Source organism: Bos mutus, chromosome 23, assembly GCF_027580195.1.
Source record: "Bos mutus isolate GX-2022 chromosome 23, NWIPB_WYAK_1.1, whole genome shotgun sequence".
Taxonomy (NCBI): Eukaryota; Metazoa; Chordata; class Mammalia; order Artiodactyla; family Bovidae; genus Bos; species Bos mutus.
In genome coordinates, this window is record NC_091639.1 from 1,236,541 (window position 1) to 1,253,423 (window position 16,883).

Genomic DNA, 16,883 nt, shown 5'->3' on the forward strand with positions numbered 1-16,883 from the left:
CACCCGCTCAGCTCCAGCTCACTCCTGAGTCACTGGGATACGGCTCCAGCTCACTCCTGAGTCACTGGGACTGTTCCACAAGCAGCCAAGGGTGAGTCCCACCCCAAGGCCAGCAGACTGAAGGGGGAGGACCCGAGACTGTCCACGCTGAGAGCTGTCCACGCTGCCCAGCTGGTTCCTACTGCAGCTGCAGAACCTGGGCATCTTCGAGGAGGACTGGAATCGAAGGTCAAACGCCAAGGAGAAAATCAAAGCCTTCTTTTGGAACAAGCCCCAAATCTAGAGAATTGCTGATGCTGGCAGAATGTCAGTAATTCCTAGAGAGTGAGCCGGAGCTGTGGAGACGAGAGCAGGGGGTGAGACGGGGTGGGCTGGAGGACGGAGTGGACAGGCGAGGACTGCCTCCTTGGGGTTCTGGAACAAAGGGTGTGTCTGCACAGGTGCACCTCGGGCCGCAGGGGTGGTGCTCTTAGCGGCCAGGCCCACTCCCCTGGGCCGGCCACCTGCAGGCTGCCCAGAGCTCCCTGCGCCCTTCAAGCAGGGGCTCCCACACCTGCCCCCAGTGGCTCAGCTCCAGGCACGTAGGGACACAAGACCATCCTTCAGTGAAACCCAGGCATCGGTCCCCAGGCCACCCCTTCCCCAGCGAAGGGCCCCAGCTACCCAGAGACCCCCTAAAGAGCCTGGCCGGAGGCTGTTCCCCAAGTCCTCCTCGAGTCCAAGCCACACCGGATGTCACCCAGATTGACCAGCCCTCCTCAAGTCCGGTTTCCATTACACGCGCTGGAAACTCCAGCCAGGAAACGAGGGGAGGCATCCAGGCCTTCACTCCCTGCGTGGATCTCCCTCTTCCAGAAAGTGTATTTAAAGAGAAGAAAATCAGTGCAAGCAGGAGAAGCAGCCCGTGTGGCTCAGAAAGCCCAGAGGGAACCCCAGGCTTCCTGGACACAAGCCAAGCCGCCACCGAGCACGGGACCCCCACAGGGGCTTCTGGCCCCCAGCCGGGCCCCAGCCACTGGCCTGCTTGCCATAAAGGGTTCCTTCTAAGACACCCCGTTGTTTCTAGGAATTAAAACCAAAATCTCCAAAATAATAGTATGGTAATAGAATAAACTTAAAATCTATATGCTCGAACATTACTAAAGACTAAAACACAATTCAATGGAAAAAAAAAAAAATACTACATAAATTGAAATAATTCAAAAGTTCCTAAACAGTCAAAACAGCAAAATGGATGTGGGGGAGGGGGTGAAATGAAAAACCACTACAGTCCACAAAAAAGCTAAAAGAAAACAATAGAAATGGTTCAGTATTTGTTCTAACTTCTATGTTTCCTTCCCAAGGTTTACATTAAAAAGCAAAACTTTCTGAAAAACCCACCATGTATTATCACCTCCCCTGAAAACCAACCCCTCCCAAAGTCTTCCTATTCACCCCTGAGAAATTCACTCAGTACCCGCCCTGCAGGGCGTACCCAGGTTTGACCAATGTCATAAAGCCAAGTCAAAACCAGTCAGAACCACCCCAAACCTGATTTCAGTTTCAGGTTCCCAAGTTACACCTGAAACAGCAAGAATCTGCACCTTCCTCCCGCGCCCTAGGAGGCAGCCCAGGTCCAGAGTTGTCAGAGGGGCGGGGGTCCTGGCCCCAAGGCTGCTGCGGTACTCTCTGTGAAGTGGGCTCTGCCCAGCGGGCCAGGGAATGTGGCGACAAACGAAATCTCCAGCAGGCAGCTCCTCGTGCTCACAAGTACTGTGCACGGTGCCCAGCGGTTGGCAGGCACCAGCTGGACACGGCGGGCACGGTGGGCAGGCCCTGCACGCCCTTCCCAACGTCCTGGTTTCCAGGACACGGCCTGCTCCAGGGCATAAGTCATGGGACGTGTCCTACCCTGCCGTCCAGAAAAAGCAGTCATCACAGGCCCGGAGACTTAAACTTGAGCCCTGAGAATCAGACAAGTAACTCTTTTTTAATAAAGCAGTATTCAGCGGAGGGCCAAATGCCACCAACAGACCAATACCAATCCATGACACAGTTACAGCCCACTCTTCTACAAAAGGAGAAGAAGAGACAGACTAATACAAAAGTAGGTCCCACAGCCCAGAGGATGTGATTTGGTGATTGTTCTTTACTCTGACAACACATCCTTGTTACACTTCAGTGTGCAAGATGGCTGGGACCACAGAGGAATTTGCTTAAAGTTCCCACATTCAAGATAAAACTTGGCCACTGCATATCATTCTCAAGTTTTTCTCAGTCTATGAAATCTGGGATGGGCTGATACTCAGGACTCCTCCTAGCTCATCCCCCCAGACCCAACAGAGGGCATGGCAGGAGCACCTTCTCCTTATTCCCCGCATCATTTCTGAGACAGCAAGCCAGGACACCGACTTCTCAGTGTGCCCACACGACGAGAACTAAACCACAGCAGTCCCGCCACAGGCCCACCCAGGCGTCCTCGCGTGCGAACGGCCACGGCGTGTTACACGCATGCCGCAGTGACTTATTTATTCTGATCACAGAAATTAACATGCTGTGTTACACGCATGCCGCAGTGACTTATTCTGATCACAGAAATTAACATGCTGTTACACGCATGCCGCAGTGACTTATTTATTCTGATCACAGAAATTAACATGCGTGTTACACACATGCCGCAGTGACTTATTTATTCTGATCACAGAAATTAACATGCTGTGTTACACGCATGCCGCAGTGACTTATTTATTCTGATCACAGAAATTAACATGCTGTTACACGCATGCCGCAGTGACTTATTTATTCTGATCACAGAAATTAACATGCGTGTTACACGCATGCCGCAGTGACTTATTTATTCTGATCACAGAAATTAACATGCTGTTACACGCATGCCGCAGTGACTTATTTATTCTGATCACAGAAATTAACATGCTGTTACACGCATGCCGCAGTGACTTATTTATTCTGATCACAGAAATTAACATGCTGTGTTACACGCATGCCGCAGTGACTTATTTATTCTGATCACAGAAATTAACATGCTGTGTTACACGCATGCCGCAGTGACTTATTTATTCTGATCACAGAAATTAACATGCGTGTTACACGCATGCCGCAGTGACTTATTTATTCTGATCACAGAAATTAACATGCTGTTACACGATGCCACAGTGACTTATTTATTCTGATCACAGAAATTAACATGCTGTGTTACACACATGCCGCAGTGACTTATTTATTCTGATCACAGAAATTAACATGCTGTTACACACATGCCGCAGTGACTTATTTATTCTGATCACAGAAATTAACATGCTGCGTTACACGCGTGCTGCAGTGACTTATTTATTCTGATCACAGAAATTAACATGCCGTGTTACACGCATGCCGCAGTGACTTATTTATTCTGATCACAGAAACTAACACGCGTGTTACACACGTGCCGCAGTCACTTATTTATTCTGATCACAGAAACTAACATGCTGTGTTACACGCGTGCCGCAGTGACTTATTTATTCTGATCATAGAAACTAACATGCCGTGTTACACGCGTGCCGCAGTGACTTATTTACTCTGATCACAGAAACTAACACGCTGTGTTACATGCGTGCCGCAGTGACTTATTTATTCTGATCACAGAAATTAACATGCCGTGTTACACGCATGCCGCAGTGACTTATTTATTCTGATCACAGAAACTAACATGCGTGTTACGCGCGTGCTGCAGTGACTTATTTATTCTGATCACAGAAATTAACATGCTGTTACACGATGCCGCAGTGACTTATTTATTCTGATCACAGAAATTAACATGCTGTGTTACACGATGCGCAGTGACTTATTTATTCTGATCACAGAAATTAACATGCTGTTACACGCATGCCGCAGTGACTTATTTATTCTGATCACAGAAATTAACATGCGTGTTACACGCATGCCGCAGTGACTTATTTATTCTGATCACAGAAATTAACATGCTGTTACACGCATGCCGCAGTGACTTATTTATTCTGATCACAGAAATTAACAACGCATGCCGCAGTGACTTATTTATTCTGATCACAGAAATTAACATGCTGTTACACGCATGCCGCAGTGACTTATTTATTCTGATCACAGAAATTAACATGCGTGTTACACGCATGCCGCAGTGACTTATTTATTCTGATCACAGAAATTAACATGCTGTTACACGCATGCCGCAGTGACTTATTTATTCTGATCACAGAAATTAACATGCTGTGTTACACACATGCCGCAGTGACTTATTTATTCTGATCACAGAAATTAACATGCTGTTACACACATGCCGCAGTGACTTATTTATTCTGATCACAGAAATTAACATGCTGCGTTACACGCGTGCTGCAGTGACTTATTTATTCTGATCACAGAAATTAACATGCCGTGTTACACGCATGCCGCAGTGACTTATTTATTCTGATCACAGAAACTAACACGCGTGTTACACACGTGCCGCAGTCACTTATTTATTCTGATCACAGAAACTAACATGCTGTGTTACACGCGTGCCGCAGTGACTTATTTATTCTGATCATAGAAACTAACATGCCGTGTTACACGCGTGCCGCAGTGACTTATTTACTCTGATCACAGAAACTAACACGCTGTGTTACATGCGTGCCGCAGTGACTTATTTATTCTGATCACAGAAATTAACATGCCGTGTTACACGCATGCCGCAGTGACTTATTTATTCTGATCACAGAAACTAACATGCGTGTTACACGCGTGCTGCAGTGACTTATTTATTCTGATCACAGAAACTAACATGCCGTGTTACACGTGTGCCACAGTGACTTATTTATTCTGATCACAGAAACTAACACGCTGTGTTACACGCGTGCCGCAGTGACTTATTTATTCTGATCACAGAAACTAACACGCTGTGAAGTTACCTGTCAAACTACGTGCGCCCCCAGACGACCAGTTCCTTGAGAAACGTCCCAGCCATCGCGCTGGTGGCCACGTCCCCAGCACCTAACTCAGCACAGGACAAACCTCAGCAGGTATTTGTTTTTATGTTCAGTCGCTAAGTCGTGTCCAACTCTTTGTGACCCCATGGACTGCAGCACATCAGGCTTCCCTGTCTTCACTATCTCCGAGACTTTGTTCAAACTCATTTCCATTAAGTTAGAGATGCTATCTAACCATCTCATTCTCTGCAGCTCCCTACTCCTTTTGACCTCAATCTTTCCCAGCATCAGAGTCTTTTTCCATGAGTTGGCTCTTCACATCAGTGGCCAAAGTACTGGAGCATCAACTTCAGCATCAGTCTCTCTAATGAATATTCAGGGTTGATTTCCTTTAGGGTTAACTGGTTGGATCTCCTTGCAGGTCAAGGGACTCTCAAGAGTCTTCTCCAACACCACAGTTCAAAGGCATCAATTCTTCAGTGCTCAGCCTTCTTTATGGTCTAACTCTCACATCTGTACATGACTACTGGAAAAACCACAGCTTTGACTAAAATGACCTTTGTCAGCAAAGTAATGTCTCTGCTTTTTAATATGCTGTCCAGGTCGGTCATAGCTTTTCTTCCAAGGAGCAAGTGTCTTTTAATTTCATGGCTGCAGTCACCATCTGCAGTGATTTTAAAGCCCCCAAAATAAAGTCTCTCAGTGCTTCCACTTTTTCCCCCATCTATTCGCCATGAAGTGATGGCACCAGACACCATGATCTTAGTTTTTTGAAAGTTGAGTTTCAAGCCAGCTTTTTCACTCTCCTTTTTTACCCTCATCAAGAGTCTATTTAGTTCCTCTTCACTTTCTGCCATTAGAGTGTTATTATCTGCATATCTGAGGTTGTTGATATTTCTCCCAGCAATCTTGACTCCAATTTGTGAGTCTTCCAGCCAAGCGTTTCGCATGATGTACTCTGCATATAAGTTAAATAAGTAGGGTGACAATATACAGCTTCAACATACTCCTTTCTCAAATTCAAACAAGTCCATTGTTCCACGTCCGGTTCTAACCATTGCTTCTTGACCTGCATACAGGTTTCTCAGGAGGCAGGTTAAGGTGGTCTGGTATTCCCATCTCTTTAAGAATTTTCCAGATTGTTGTCATCCACACCGTCTAAGGCTTCCACATAGTCAACGAAGCAGAAGTAGATATTTTTCTGGAATTCCCTCGCTTTCTCCATGACCCAACAAATGTTGGCAATTTGATCTGGTTCCCATGGAACCTGATTCGTCCACCACTGAGCATCCTTCCCACTGTGGCGCAGATGCTTTGTTCTTCCTGGAGCTATTACTAATTGCTCTCCGACCTTCCCCAGCAGCACACTGGACGAGTTCTGACCTGGGGGGCTCGTGCTCTGGTGTTACATCTTTCTGCCTTATCATACTGTTCACAGGGTTCTGGCGGCAAGAATACTGGGGTGGTTGGCCATTCCCTCCCCAGCAGACGTTTTGTCAGGACTCTCCACTACAGCCCGTTCGTCTTGGGTGGCCCCGCACGGCACGGCTCAGACCCTCACTGAGTTGGGCAAGGCCCTCTGCCATGACAAGGCTGTGATCGTGAAGGGGCTGGCAGACATTTACTGCATGAATAGACATTCCACTATTAAACACGAAGCACAAAATATAGATGCTTATATCTTTTAACATTTCAATCCAAAAAAACAAATAGCAGGAATTTAAAAGCCTTCTTCACCAAAAAATCACTTCATTTGGTAAAACCTACCATGGCAGACAGCTCAGATTTTCTGCTTTTAACCCTATAAAGTGAAAGTGAAGTCGCTCAGTCGTGTCCAACTCTTTGCGACCCCATGGACTGTAGCCTGCCAGGCTCCTCTGTCCATGGGATTTTCCATTTAACTCTATAATTTCTAGCAAAATACCAACTCATCTCTTTCCAGTGTACACATTTAATTATAAATTCACTACAGTTAATTTTGAGCAAACTCCAGGAGATAGTGAAGGACAGAGGAGCCTAGGGTGCTACCTCCATGGGGTCAAAAGAGCTGGATATGACTTAGCCACTGAGCAACTACAGATAATAGTCACTTCTTAAATTCTCCTATTGGACTTATCTTTAAAACTGATATTAAATGACTGCGCTGCTTAAATACAAGATGTTTTGCCCTCAATAGATTACAATCAGCATTCAGTCCTGTAGTCACAGCGCATGTCACTCTCAACAGACTTCAGAGGTCGCCAGGTGACCCCTTCGCGTGACAGAGTCAGAAAAAAAATCACAGCTATACACTTAATCGGTGTCAAAACCCAGCCTCTGATTCTCACTCAAGTCCACTGTCTTTCCTCAGTTAATCAATTAACTACGTGTAATGTAAAGACATAAAAAACTCCCACCAGGTAACAGTCTCTGACCAAAGCAGGACCTGCCATCCTGGAGCACTCACGCTACACAGGATTAGCGTCCGACCATGGCCAGCAATCCTCTCGCCCCGGAGGATAAGCCCGGCTCCCAGATCTGCTTGCCTGTAAGACCCACCGGACGGCAAAGCGGTTTACAGCCTGCAGCTGATCCAAATCCCATGGAACCTGCTGCCTGCACAAAGCGAGGCAGACTACTGTACCCTCCACGTGCAATGCCCTCTCCTCATACGCAAGAGTGCTTTCTATCTGGCTGCTCTATGAAGAGAAAGTCCATCCTAGTAAGCTCTCTATTTCATGCCAGATTTCTTTTCTTGTTGTTCAGTTGCTAAGTCATGTCTGACTCTTTGCGACCCCACAGATTGCAGTATGCAAGATCTCCCTGTCCCTTACCATCTCTCAGAATTTGCTCAAACTCATGTCCTTTGACTTGGTGATGCCATCCAACCATCTCATCCTCTGTCGTCCCCTTCTCCTCCCGCCTTCAATCTTTCCCAGCATCATGGTCTTTTCCAATGAGTCGGCTCTTTCCATCAGGTGGCCAAAGTATTGGAGCTTCAGCTTAGCATCAGTCCTTCCAATGAATATTCAGGGTTGATTTCCTTTAGGACTGACTGGTTTGATCTGCTTGCTGCCCAAGGGACTCTAAAGAGTCTTCTCCAGCACCACAGTTCAAAGGCATCAATTATTCGGCGCTCTGCCTTTTTTATTGTCCAGCTCTCACATCCTTACATGACTACTGGAAAAACCATAGCTTTGACTCTACAGATCTTTGTAGGCAAAGTAATCTCTCTGCTTTTTAACATGCTGTCTAGGTTTGTCACTGCTGGTTTGTCATTGCTAAGACCTCTTTTCTATCTGGTAGGAATAACTGTTTCAACAGGGCAGCAATTGCAAACACCATGCCCAAACTGACACAGCACTTAAGGGGTTAAGCAGTAGCTCAAACCCACACTGGCCAAGAAATCCAAATCTTCTTCCACCGCCCCAAGACAGAGTTCCAGCCTCCAGAGAGTTCACAAGATAAACTGCCAAGAAAGTATGACCCAAATGACAGCGAAGAAAAAAAAAGAAAAAAAATGAGCAGCACAGAACATAGTGATGGATACAGATTTGCCTTACTGCTGTAATCTACATCCTTTCACAACTGCAAAACAAAAAAAACTCTTGAATATGCTTTATTTCAAACGTGACAATTTATCCACCTCCCCTTAAAAGTTATTTACCTGTTCTTAGAATTAGTTAATACTAGTTAAAAACTTCAGAGAAGGCAATGGCACCCCACTCCAGTACTCTTGCCTGGAAAATCCCATGGACGGAGGAGCCTGGTAGGCTTCAATCCGTGGGGTTGCTAAGAGTCGGGCACGACTGAGCAACTTCACTTTCACTTCTCACTTTCATGCATTGGAGAAGGCAATGGCAACCCACTCCTGTGTTCTTGCCTGGAGAATCCCAGGGACGGGGGAGCCTGGTGGGCTGCCGTCTATGGGGTCGCACAGAGTTGGACACGACTGAAGTGACTTAGCAGCAGCAGCAGTTAAAAACTTGATAGGAAATAAAATTGCTGGGATTTATATTTCACACCTGACTTTGTAAACAAGGATGGGAGTCACCTCTGGGCAAAGTGTTTAACCTCTGCCTTTCCCAGGGGCGACAAGAAAGCTGCCTCACAGGAGGGCTCCCTGCTCCGAAAGGGAAACAGAGGCAGAGCCCACTGGGCGACGCTCGGCACACAGTGGACGCCCGCGCGGCTCAGTCACCGTCGCTGCCCCTCGTCACCGCCACGTCACCATCGGGAACATCGGGGCCACGAGCAGGCTCCCCCTGGGCTGCCTGTTCCGTCGCAGCCCCAGGGCGGGACACGCGGCTGGCGCTCAAGCGCCTGCGGACGCTGACCGCACCACGGTTACTGGCACGTCTATGACTGAATAGAGGACGGTCAGCCCCCAGGTGTGACTGCCTCCAGGAGGAGACCAATTAAGCGTGAAAAAAATTGCTCCTAGAAATTCAGGAGATATGAAATGGAGAACCGCTCTCAGCCTGAACACAAGGCTTGTTGGGGGAGAGAAGCGGGAGGGCTCTCTCAAGTGAGGGAAGCATCTGTGCAGAGCCGACCCCCATCAGGGCAAAGGCAAGTCAGCAGTGCGTGTCCAGAGCAGGCTTACATGTCAGGGCACAGGAGACTGGAATGGGGGGCTGCCAGTCTCCTCAGAAACGCGGGCCTGTCAGCGAGGACAGACCCCAACCTGCAGGGAGCAGAGAAGCACAAGAAGAATGGCTCTCACTGCCAGTCCTCAGCTGCCGCCTCCTGGCCTCTGCATCCACCTCAGAAGCAGGTGAGGCCTGTGAGAGCCGCCCATGTCCAGGGAACCTGGGCACCTGCTCTATGTATGTTCCCTCTAAAGGCTACGGGGGACCTACAGCAGCTAGAACACAATCAAATCAGTAAAAACAAGAAACAAGGCCATAAAAATGCAATTCCAAGACAAATATTATAGCTTAAATAATCGGACCTCGACAACTCAAACAGTTCATCTCTTTGCTCTACACAAGACTCAGCACAAACGTGCGGTCTCCCAGCAAGCTAAGTCCTCTTGGCCAGGACTGCCTTTCCAACCGCGCACAGAGGAACGCTGTGTCTCCCGCGTGTCATGGCCAGGACTCTGGAACTCGGGCCTGCTGAGATGTCCGAGCACATCGAAACCGCTTCGTAAGGCAAACCCAGGGTACCTGTGGGTATGAAGGACTCACTGGTGCAACTCCTCCATATTTAAAACACCAACGTCCTACCAAGCAGACCCGACAAAACAATCTGAGTTCCAGCCTGCCTACGCTCCCGGCTGAGACTAGCCTAACATAACCCAGGAAGGCCAGGACACGTCTACAAACGCTGACCGTTCACTTCTCCGAGTCCCCACCCACCCGGTGTGCTCCCCGGGCCCGTTAGGGGGACGACTCTACTGAGCTCCTCGTGTGTCGTTCTGCTCTATGTCCCCCTGAGAGCTCAGGGCTAACGGCCTCACCCGCCCACCCATTCTGTCTCGACTGTCAGGGAGCCCAAAGCTGAGTCTCATGCCCGCCTGACGCTGTCCTTGGCACTGGGGACACAATCTCCATCCTGCAATCCACACTGCAGACTCCTGCTTCTTTCATTCTCCTTAGGATGGTCCAATGATGTGATTTTCATTGAAGCCACCTCAGAATCTTTTTGGAAAGGAGCAAGGAGAATGAAATTTCATAAATTATTACGTATGTGTTAGTCACTCAGTCATGTCTAACTCTGCAACTCCCTGGACGGTAGCCCACCAGGCTCCTCTGTCCATGGAATTCTCCAGGCAAGAACACTGGAGTGGGTTTTCATTTCCTTCTCCAGGATAAATTATTACATATCCTCCCATTATCACTACATTTGATCCTCACTGTCCCCCACCGCCCTCCCCGCGACCCCCCGCACTCTTGTACCCACTGCTCACCCAGAACACAGTCGGAGCTACTTCCAGCAGTCAGTGGCTTCTCCCAGAGTCCTGAGGCTGGATGAACCAGTCACGGGGCCTCTAATTCTTGAACAACACAAAGTTTGTCACGTGCATTAAGTCCCTGCACAGCTGTGCAGCTCTGGAGGGCAGAGTACACCCTACGTACCCTCATGTTCCCAGAGGCATCAAAGCAAGCCGTTCATCCCGCAGACACACAGTAAAGACACGCTCCATTAATAAGAAGAGTAAGTCAACATTCTGGAAGCCTACGTGGAGAAGTCATGTGAGGCGTAACAGGTCAAAAAAGGGTTTCTATCTTAAAGGTGTTTACAAACCAAAGAAAGTTAAAAAAAAAAAAACAAAACTAAGGCATGTACACGACCAATGTAACCAACAGAGACTCTACTTGTGTAAATACAAAGAAATGAAAATACAAACCCTGGAATGGCTGCACCTGGCTGGATGCGTGCAGGCACAGAGGCTTTTAGTTAAGAGGAGGGAGATCTGGGAGGGCATTCAGCCACAAATAACGACCCTGAAGAGGTACAGGCAGCAATATTCCAGCAGGAACATTCCCTGGCGCAGTAAAGAAGGGCAGGTGCAGTCACACCACAGGGTGAGCCCGGGGGTGGGGGCAGAGGGCTTGGAGGCGGCAACGCAGAGCAGGGCCTCCGCTCCCCCCGGCCAGTCAGTAAGAAAAATCCCCGGTAAACCATTCAGGGCTGCTGTCAGGAGAGATGGGAGGGAGGAAGCTGGGGTGGCTGTGACAGTGAAGACGAGAGACCACGGCAGACAGGCACCTGAAGTGCGCGCTTGGAACAACCCGTCCTAGAGCCCACGCCAGCCCAGGGGCCAAGGCAGCCCTAAGGGCCAGAGCAGCGGTTTCCACCTCTCCTCTAAGAAGAGATCCCTTCTTAGAGTAAAGAATCCCTTTGCCCACCCCATCTCTCTCTCTCACACACACACAGAGCTGTAATTTCACATGGGTGGCTCGCTACAGAGGCAATGTAACAAGATGCCTTAGAGCAATTCTTGGGCTCAGATCTCAGCCCTGACACTCAGGAGGTATGCACCCGCAGGGAACATAACCTTGCTAAGCCAGGTGTAAAATGGGGACAGAAAACATATCTGCCTCTTACACAGAGACAAAACAAATGTTTAGCAAAGTGAGCCCTTCAGTAAGCTCTCACCCAAAGTGATGAAGAAAATGGACCGCGGGTGTGTATCTCCAGACCCTTCCCATTGACCTCACGGCTCTCCCAGACCCGGGATACCCAGGGCAGGAGCCACTGTCCTGGAAGTTAAGTGCAGAGCAGACCAGTCACCTCCACCAGGAGGGGTTTACGTAGCCCTCAGAGTTCAGCACAGGCCAGGGCTGCAGAAGCCAACGACACCACCCAACAAGTGAGGGGACAACACAGAGGGTGGGTGCTGGGGGCAAGCGGGAAACACTGGTGAAGAGATGAAGAGGCGGGCCTTAAAGGTGGAAGTGCTCCTCGAGGGTGGAGGTGCCCACTGGCACCTCCAGCCCACTGCTCTCAGGGCTGTGAGCAGGGTTCCTTTCTAACCCGGTGGATTCACACTGCTGGCACTTAGCTTGCCATGAGCCATACGAACGGAGTTACAAGAACAGCTTAACTGACTTCTCCCTGATACTGAAAGCATGCAGTCTCTTGACTGAATTCAAGAGTTCTCTTCCTCAACCTCGCAGCTCCAGCCCGCCCACCTCTGCCACCAGTTTTCAAACCCGCATTTACTGTAATTAACGTAAACCCAGTGAGAGAGGTACCATTAACCAGGAAGTTATCAGGTAGCCAGCAGTCAGCATTGCCTAAGGCTCTAGACGGTTTCTACTTTCAGCCCCAGAGAGGCTGAGGGCAGTGTGAATCCCGCTGGACACCTCCTAGTCCACGATCGCTGCCTCAGTTGCCCCGTCTGTGAAGTGGGGGTCCTAAGAGCACCCCCTGGAAAAACAGCTGGGAAACCAAACGAGATGCATCAGCAGGTGACCGGCCGCAGTGGGCAGAGCAGCAGGCGCCTTGGAGTCACCACCTTTACTCGCGCCGCCCATCATTTCCTGAGCGCCGGGGTCTGCGGGGTGGGGGGACCCGAAAGGGCAGGCCCCGCCCGCCGCCACCTAGGCCGGGCTCGGACACTCCTCTGGGCCCGGCGGGAAGGGGACCGGCTGCCCCACGTGCATGTGCGGCCGCGGACACGGAACTGCCGGCGCTCACAGCTCTCCTGCGAGGCGGGCTTTCATGTTTAAAAAGCACAAAACAGGCGCACATTTCCTGGTCTGCAGCCGCACAGCCCGGCTCCCTCTCGTTTCCTCCGCGACCGGGGGACCGGCGAGGGGCCGCGGCGGCAGAGAAGCCCCCGCGCGCGGACCCCGGCGGGGCGACCCCGGCGCCCACCCCTGGACCCCGGCCCCGAGCGCGCACGGGGGCGCCCCAAGCCCCCGGCCCCAGAGACCCCGGCCCCCGGCGCGGACCCCCGGCCCGCTCACCTGGCCCGTGATGCCCGTGATGAGCGCCACCTTCCTGGGCTTTCCCGTCTCGGCGTCCCCGGCGCCGCAGGCGCCGGGGCAGTGCGCCGCCGCCTGGGCCATATCCGCGCTCTGACCGGAGGCGCCGACAGCCGGGGGTGTGCCGCGGAGCCGGCTGCAGGGACCAGCAACGCGCGGCCGGCCGCCACACTGACAGGCCGCCCGAAGGCCGGCGGGGCGGGCCGGGGGCGGGGCGGCCGGGATGCTGCCCGGCGGGCGCCGCGTGGTCGCGTCACCGCGCGACGCTCCGCGCAGCCCGCCGGGCCCCGCCCTCCCCGGCCTCCCCGCCAGGGCCGCGTCAGCTCGCGCCGCTCCGCGCTGCCCGCCGGGACCCGCCCACCCGGCCGGGGCTCCGCCCCCCAGCCCACAAACCCCGCCCCACCCCGCCCCACCCCGCCGGCGCCCCTCCCACCCCACAGGGGCCGCGCTCGCCGGGAGGGGCGGGGCTTAGGGCGGGGTCTACACCCAGGGGCGGGGCGTTGGGCGGGCCCGCGCGGGCTGGTCCAGATTGCTGGCAGACGCTAGGATGCTGGGTCTTCGCGCCAGGCCTGCCCCTCGTAAGGGCGGGCAGTGGACCGGGCGGGCTGTCAGCCACCTGGACTTGCCCATCTCACGCTGCTCGTCCTCCCCTCCACCCTCCCGAATCTCCCAGAATCATTGTACCGAGGGTGCCGAGTTGAGCTACGGGCTGACCTTTACCTTGGGAGAAGGCCCTTAATTCTGAATCCAGGGTCACGGCCCTGGATCATCGGCTTTGACAAGTAAATCCTGGAGAACGAAAGATAGAGCTAAGTCGTGTCCGACTCTTACGATCCCATGGCCTGTAGCCTGCCAGGCTCCTCTGTCCATGGAGTTCTCCAGGCAAGAATACTGGAGTGGGTTGCCATTTCATTCTCCAGGGAAACTTCCCGACCCAGAAATTGAACCCAGGTCTCCCGCATTGCAGGCACATGCTTTACAGGCTAAGCTACGCGGGAAGCTATGTGTAATTTCTGGAAACCTGCTGTAATACCTTTTGAGGAGTCTGGTTCTCTGCTTCCTGAAGGGCCCTGAATGGGGTCACACATGTGGGCAATGACCAGCCTCACTTCCACTCTGCTTTCGGGCTCTTCTCACGTTTCTCTGAGGCTTGGAACCAGGCAGGAGGTTCCAAGTAACTCGATTCAAAATGCTGTAGTCAGGGGACTGGCAGAGCAGGACAAGAGTCTCTGGCCTCACCCATGTGCAGTGTAACGAATTCTTGAAAAGACTGCACAGGTCAGTAACCTTGGACATGTCCACTTTCAAAAAATAATTCTGATGCAAGGTAGGGTCCTAGCTTGAGGCCTGCTGAATGTGGCTTCCACCTGGCAGTGGCAGGTAGGGCAGGGAAAGGAGTGGAGGTGACTCAGACCCTGGCGAGGCAGGAGGTGTGTGTACCTGAACCCCGGCGGGAATCCAGGGCGGAAATGGAACTTCCCAGTCCCCTTGCTCTGCCTCCCAGCATTGTGCATATTCCTCTCCCCAACAGACCCGCACAGACCAGCTTCACATGACACGCTGGGTGACTTGGAGGTGCCCGCCTAAACTGCCGGACCCCTGCAGACCTCAAATCCTCAAATAGAAAAGCTCGGGATTTAATGAAAAATCTCTCCGTCCCCTAAAGTCATCAGGAATACTCCTTAGCTTTGTGGATAGACTCATCTTTGGGTTCACTTGCCTCACTCCTGTCCGTTCTACACAGAGAATGGCTGAAGGCAGGTCTGTGGCGCACCTCCTTGGTGAACACAGAGGCCTGAAGCAGAGAGAGGGAACCCTGTCATTGGAGGAACGTGCTATAAGCAAGAAATGTCTGTGAAATCTACTAGAGTCCACGAAAAACATGTTTGTCTTGAAATAAATATGCTTTGAATTAATTTGCAGATAAATTATTTAACATTTCCCTGAAATTGCTGGGAAAAAACGGATACTTAGGGAGGATGTGCCAAGTTTATCTGCAGCTGAGACCCCCATCACATCTCTGACCTGTCCTGCTAAGAAGCCTGATGGTGGAAGACCCCCAGACAGAAGATCGACTATATTTTAGGGCCTGTAAACAATAAAAAAAAAAAAAAATATTGAGGGAAAAGGTAGTTCCGAGATACAGTGGGAGATTTAAAAGGAAGGATATTTCCCTAGAAAATGTCTCTGAAAAAAGGGGATGAAACAGCAAGACGAGTACAGCCATTTTGGAAAAGGACGGAAGAACGGCCTTAAGTAAGCAGGCTCAGTAAAACAGAGCACCTACAGGGTTGGGCTTCTGAAAGATTCTCTCTGTTCCCTGATGTATGTACATAGTTTCCAAAGAACAAAAGCGGGATTGTAAAGCCCCACCCAACAGAACTGCCAGTTCCCTGAAAGCTACAGATAAAGACCTGACAGGTGTTCCCAAGCTGTTCTACAGGAAGCAGACCCCCATCCGATGAAAATGCTGGAAACTGCCAAGAACAAGCATGTGGCCCCCAGCCCTGCTGAAATCAGATGGTTGATGATGCTTGAAACTTCACCTCGACACCAACCAGTCAGACAACTGAGCACAAGGTAATCAGGTTTCTGTGGTCCTCACCCTCAAGTGGCCTTTAAAACCCCTTCCCTGAACGTCTCCGGCAGCTGGTATTTGTTTCTGCCTTCTCCCTTGTACACAAGCTCTCCTTCCAGTATAAAATTTTGCCTACCAAAGAGCCTTGCAGGAGTGATACACATTTCTGTGGCCTTGTTGTCCCCAGATCTGGAGGAGACCAGGAACAGCAGCAGGCTAGCACACTGGTTTGCACAGACCGCCGCAGATGAAGGGCTTACACAACAGAAATCTGTTTCCTCACAGTTCTGGAGGCTGGAGTCCGAGATCAGGTGTCTGCAGGGCTGGTTCCTTCTGCGGCCTCTCTTCTTGGCTCACCTCTGGGTGAGAAGTGTCAGAACTGAGCTGTACTGGAGGACACCCAGCTGATGTGGGAGAGTTGTTCCTTGGTGCTATGGGAAATCCACCCCAAAACACACATTGATTGGAATTGTGTCCAGAACCTTGTAACATGTCATCTAAGAATGATGACTGCACTTGTAAAAAGCTGTTGCCGAGATCACATAGCTAGTAGCTGGTAATGGTAAAAATCATTCTTGGTTCTCCAATCCCATTCCATATTCTATCTGGGAAAAAAAAAAGAAGACTGAGCGCCGAAGAATTGATGCTTTCAAATTGTGGTGCTGGAGAAGACTCTTGAGAGTCCCTTGGACTGCAAGGAGAGCCAACCAGTCAATCCTAAAGGAAATTACTCCTGAATATTCATTGGAAAGACTAATGCTGAAGCTGAAGCTCCAGTACTTTAGCCATCTGATGGAAAGAGCCGACTCATTGGAAAAGACACTAATGCTGGGAAAGATTGAGGGCAGGAGGAGAAGGGGATGACAGAGGATGAGATGATTAGATAGCATCACTGCTCAATGCACGTAAGTTTGAGCAAACTCTGGAAGGTAGTGGAGGCATCTGGCATGGGGTCACATAGAGTCA

General features: G+C 50.7%; 1 protein-coding gene across 1 annotated transcript in view; it reads right to left on the reverse strand.

The window, feature by feature from the left end:
• GMDS (GDP-mannose 4,6-dehydratase) overlaps positions 1-13,555 on the reverse strand; it is a 436,801-nt gene extending 423,246 nt beyond the window's left edge. The window contains 1 exon segment of the mRNA XM_070360877.1: positions 13,322-13,555. Coding sequence (XP_070216978.1) covers positions 13,322-13,423 — 102 coding nt within the window. The 5' untranslated portion in view covers positions 13,424-13,555.
• Between the last annotated feature and the right edge of the window lie 3,328 nt (positions 13,556-16,883).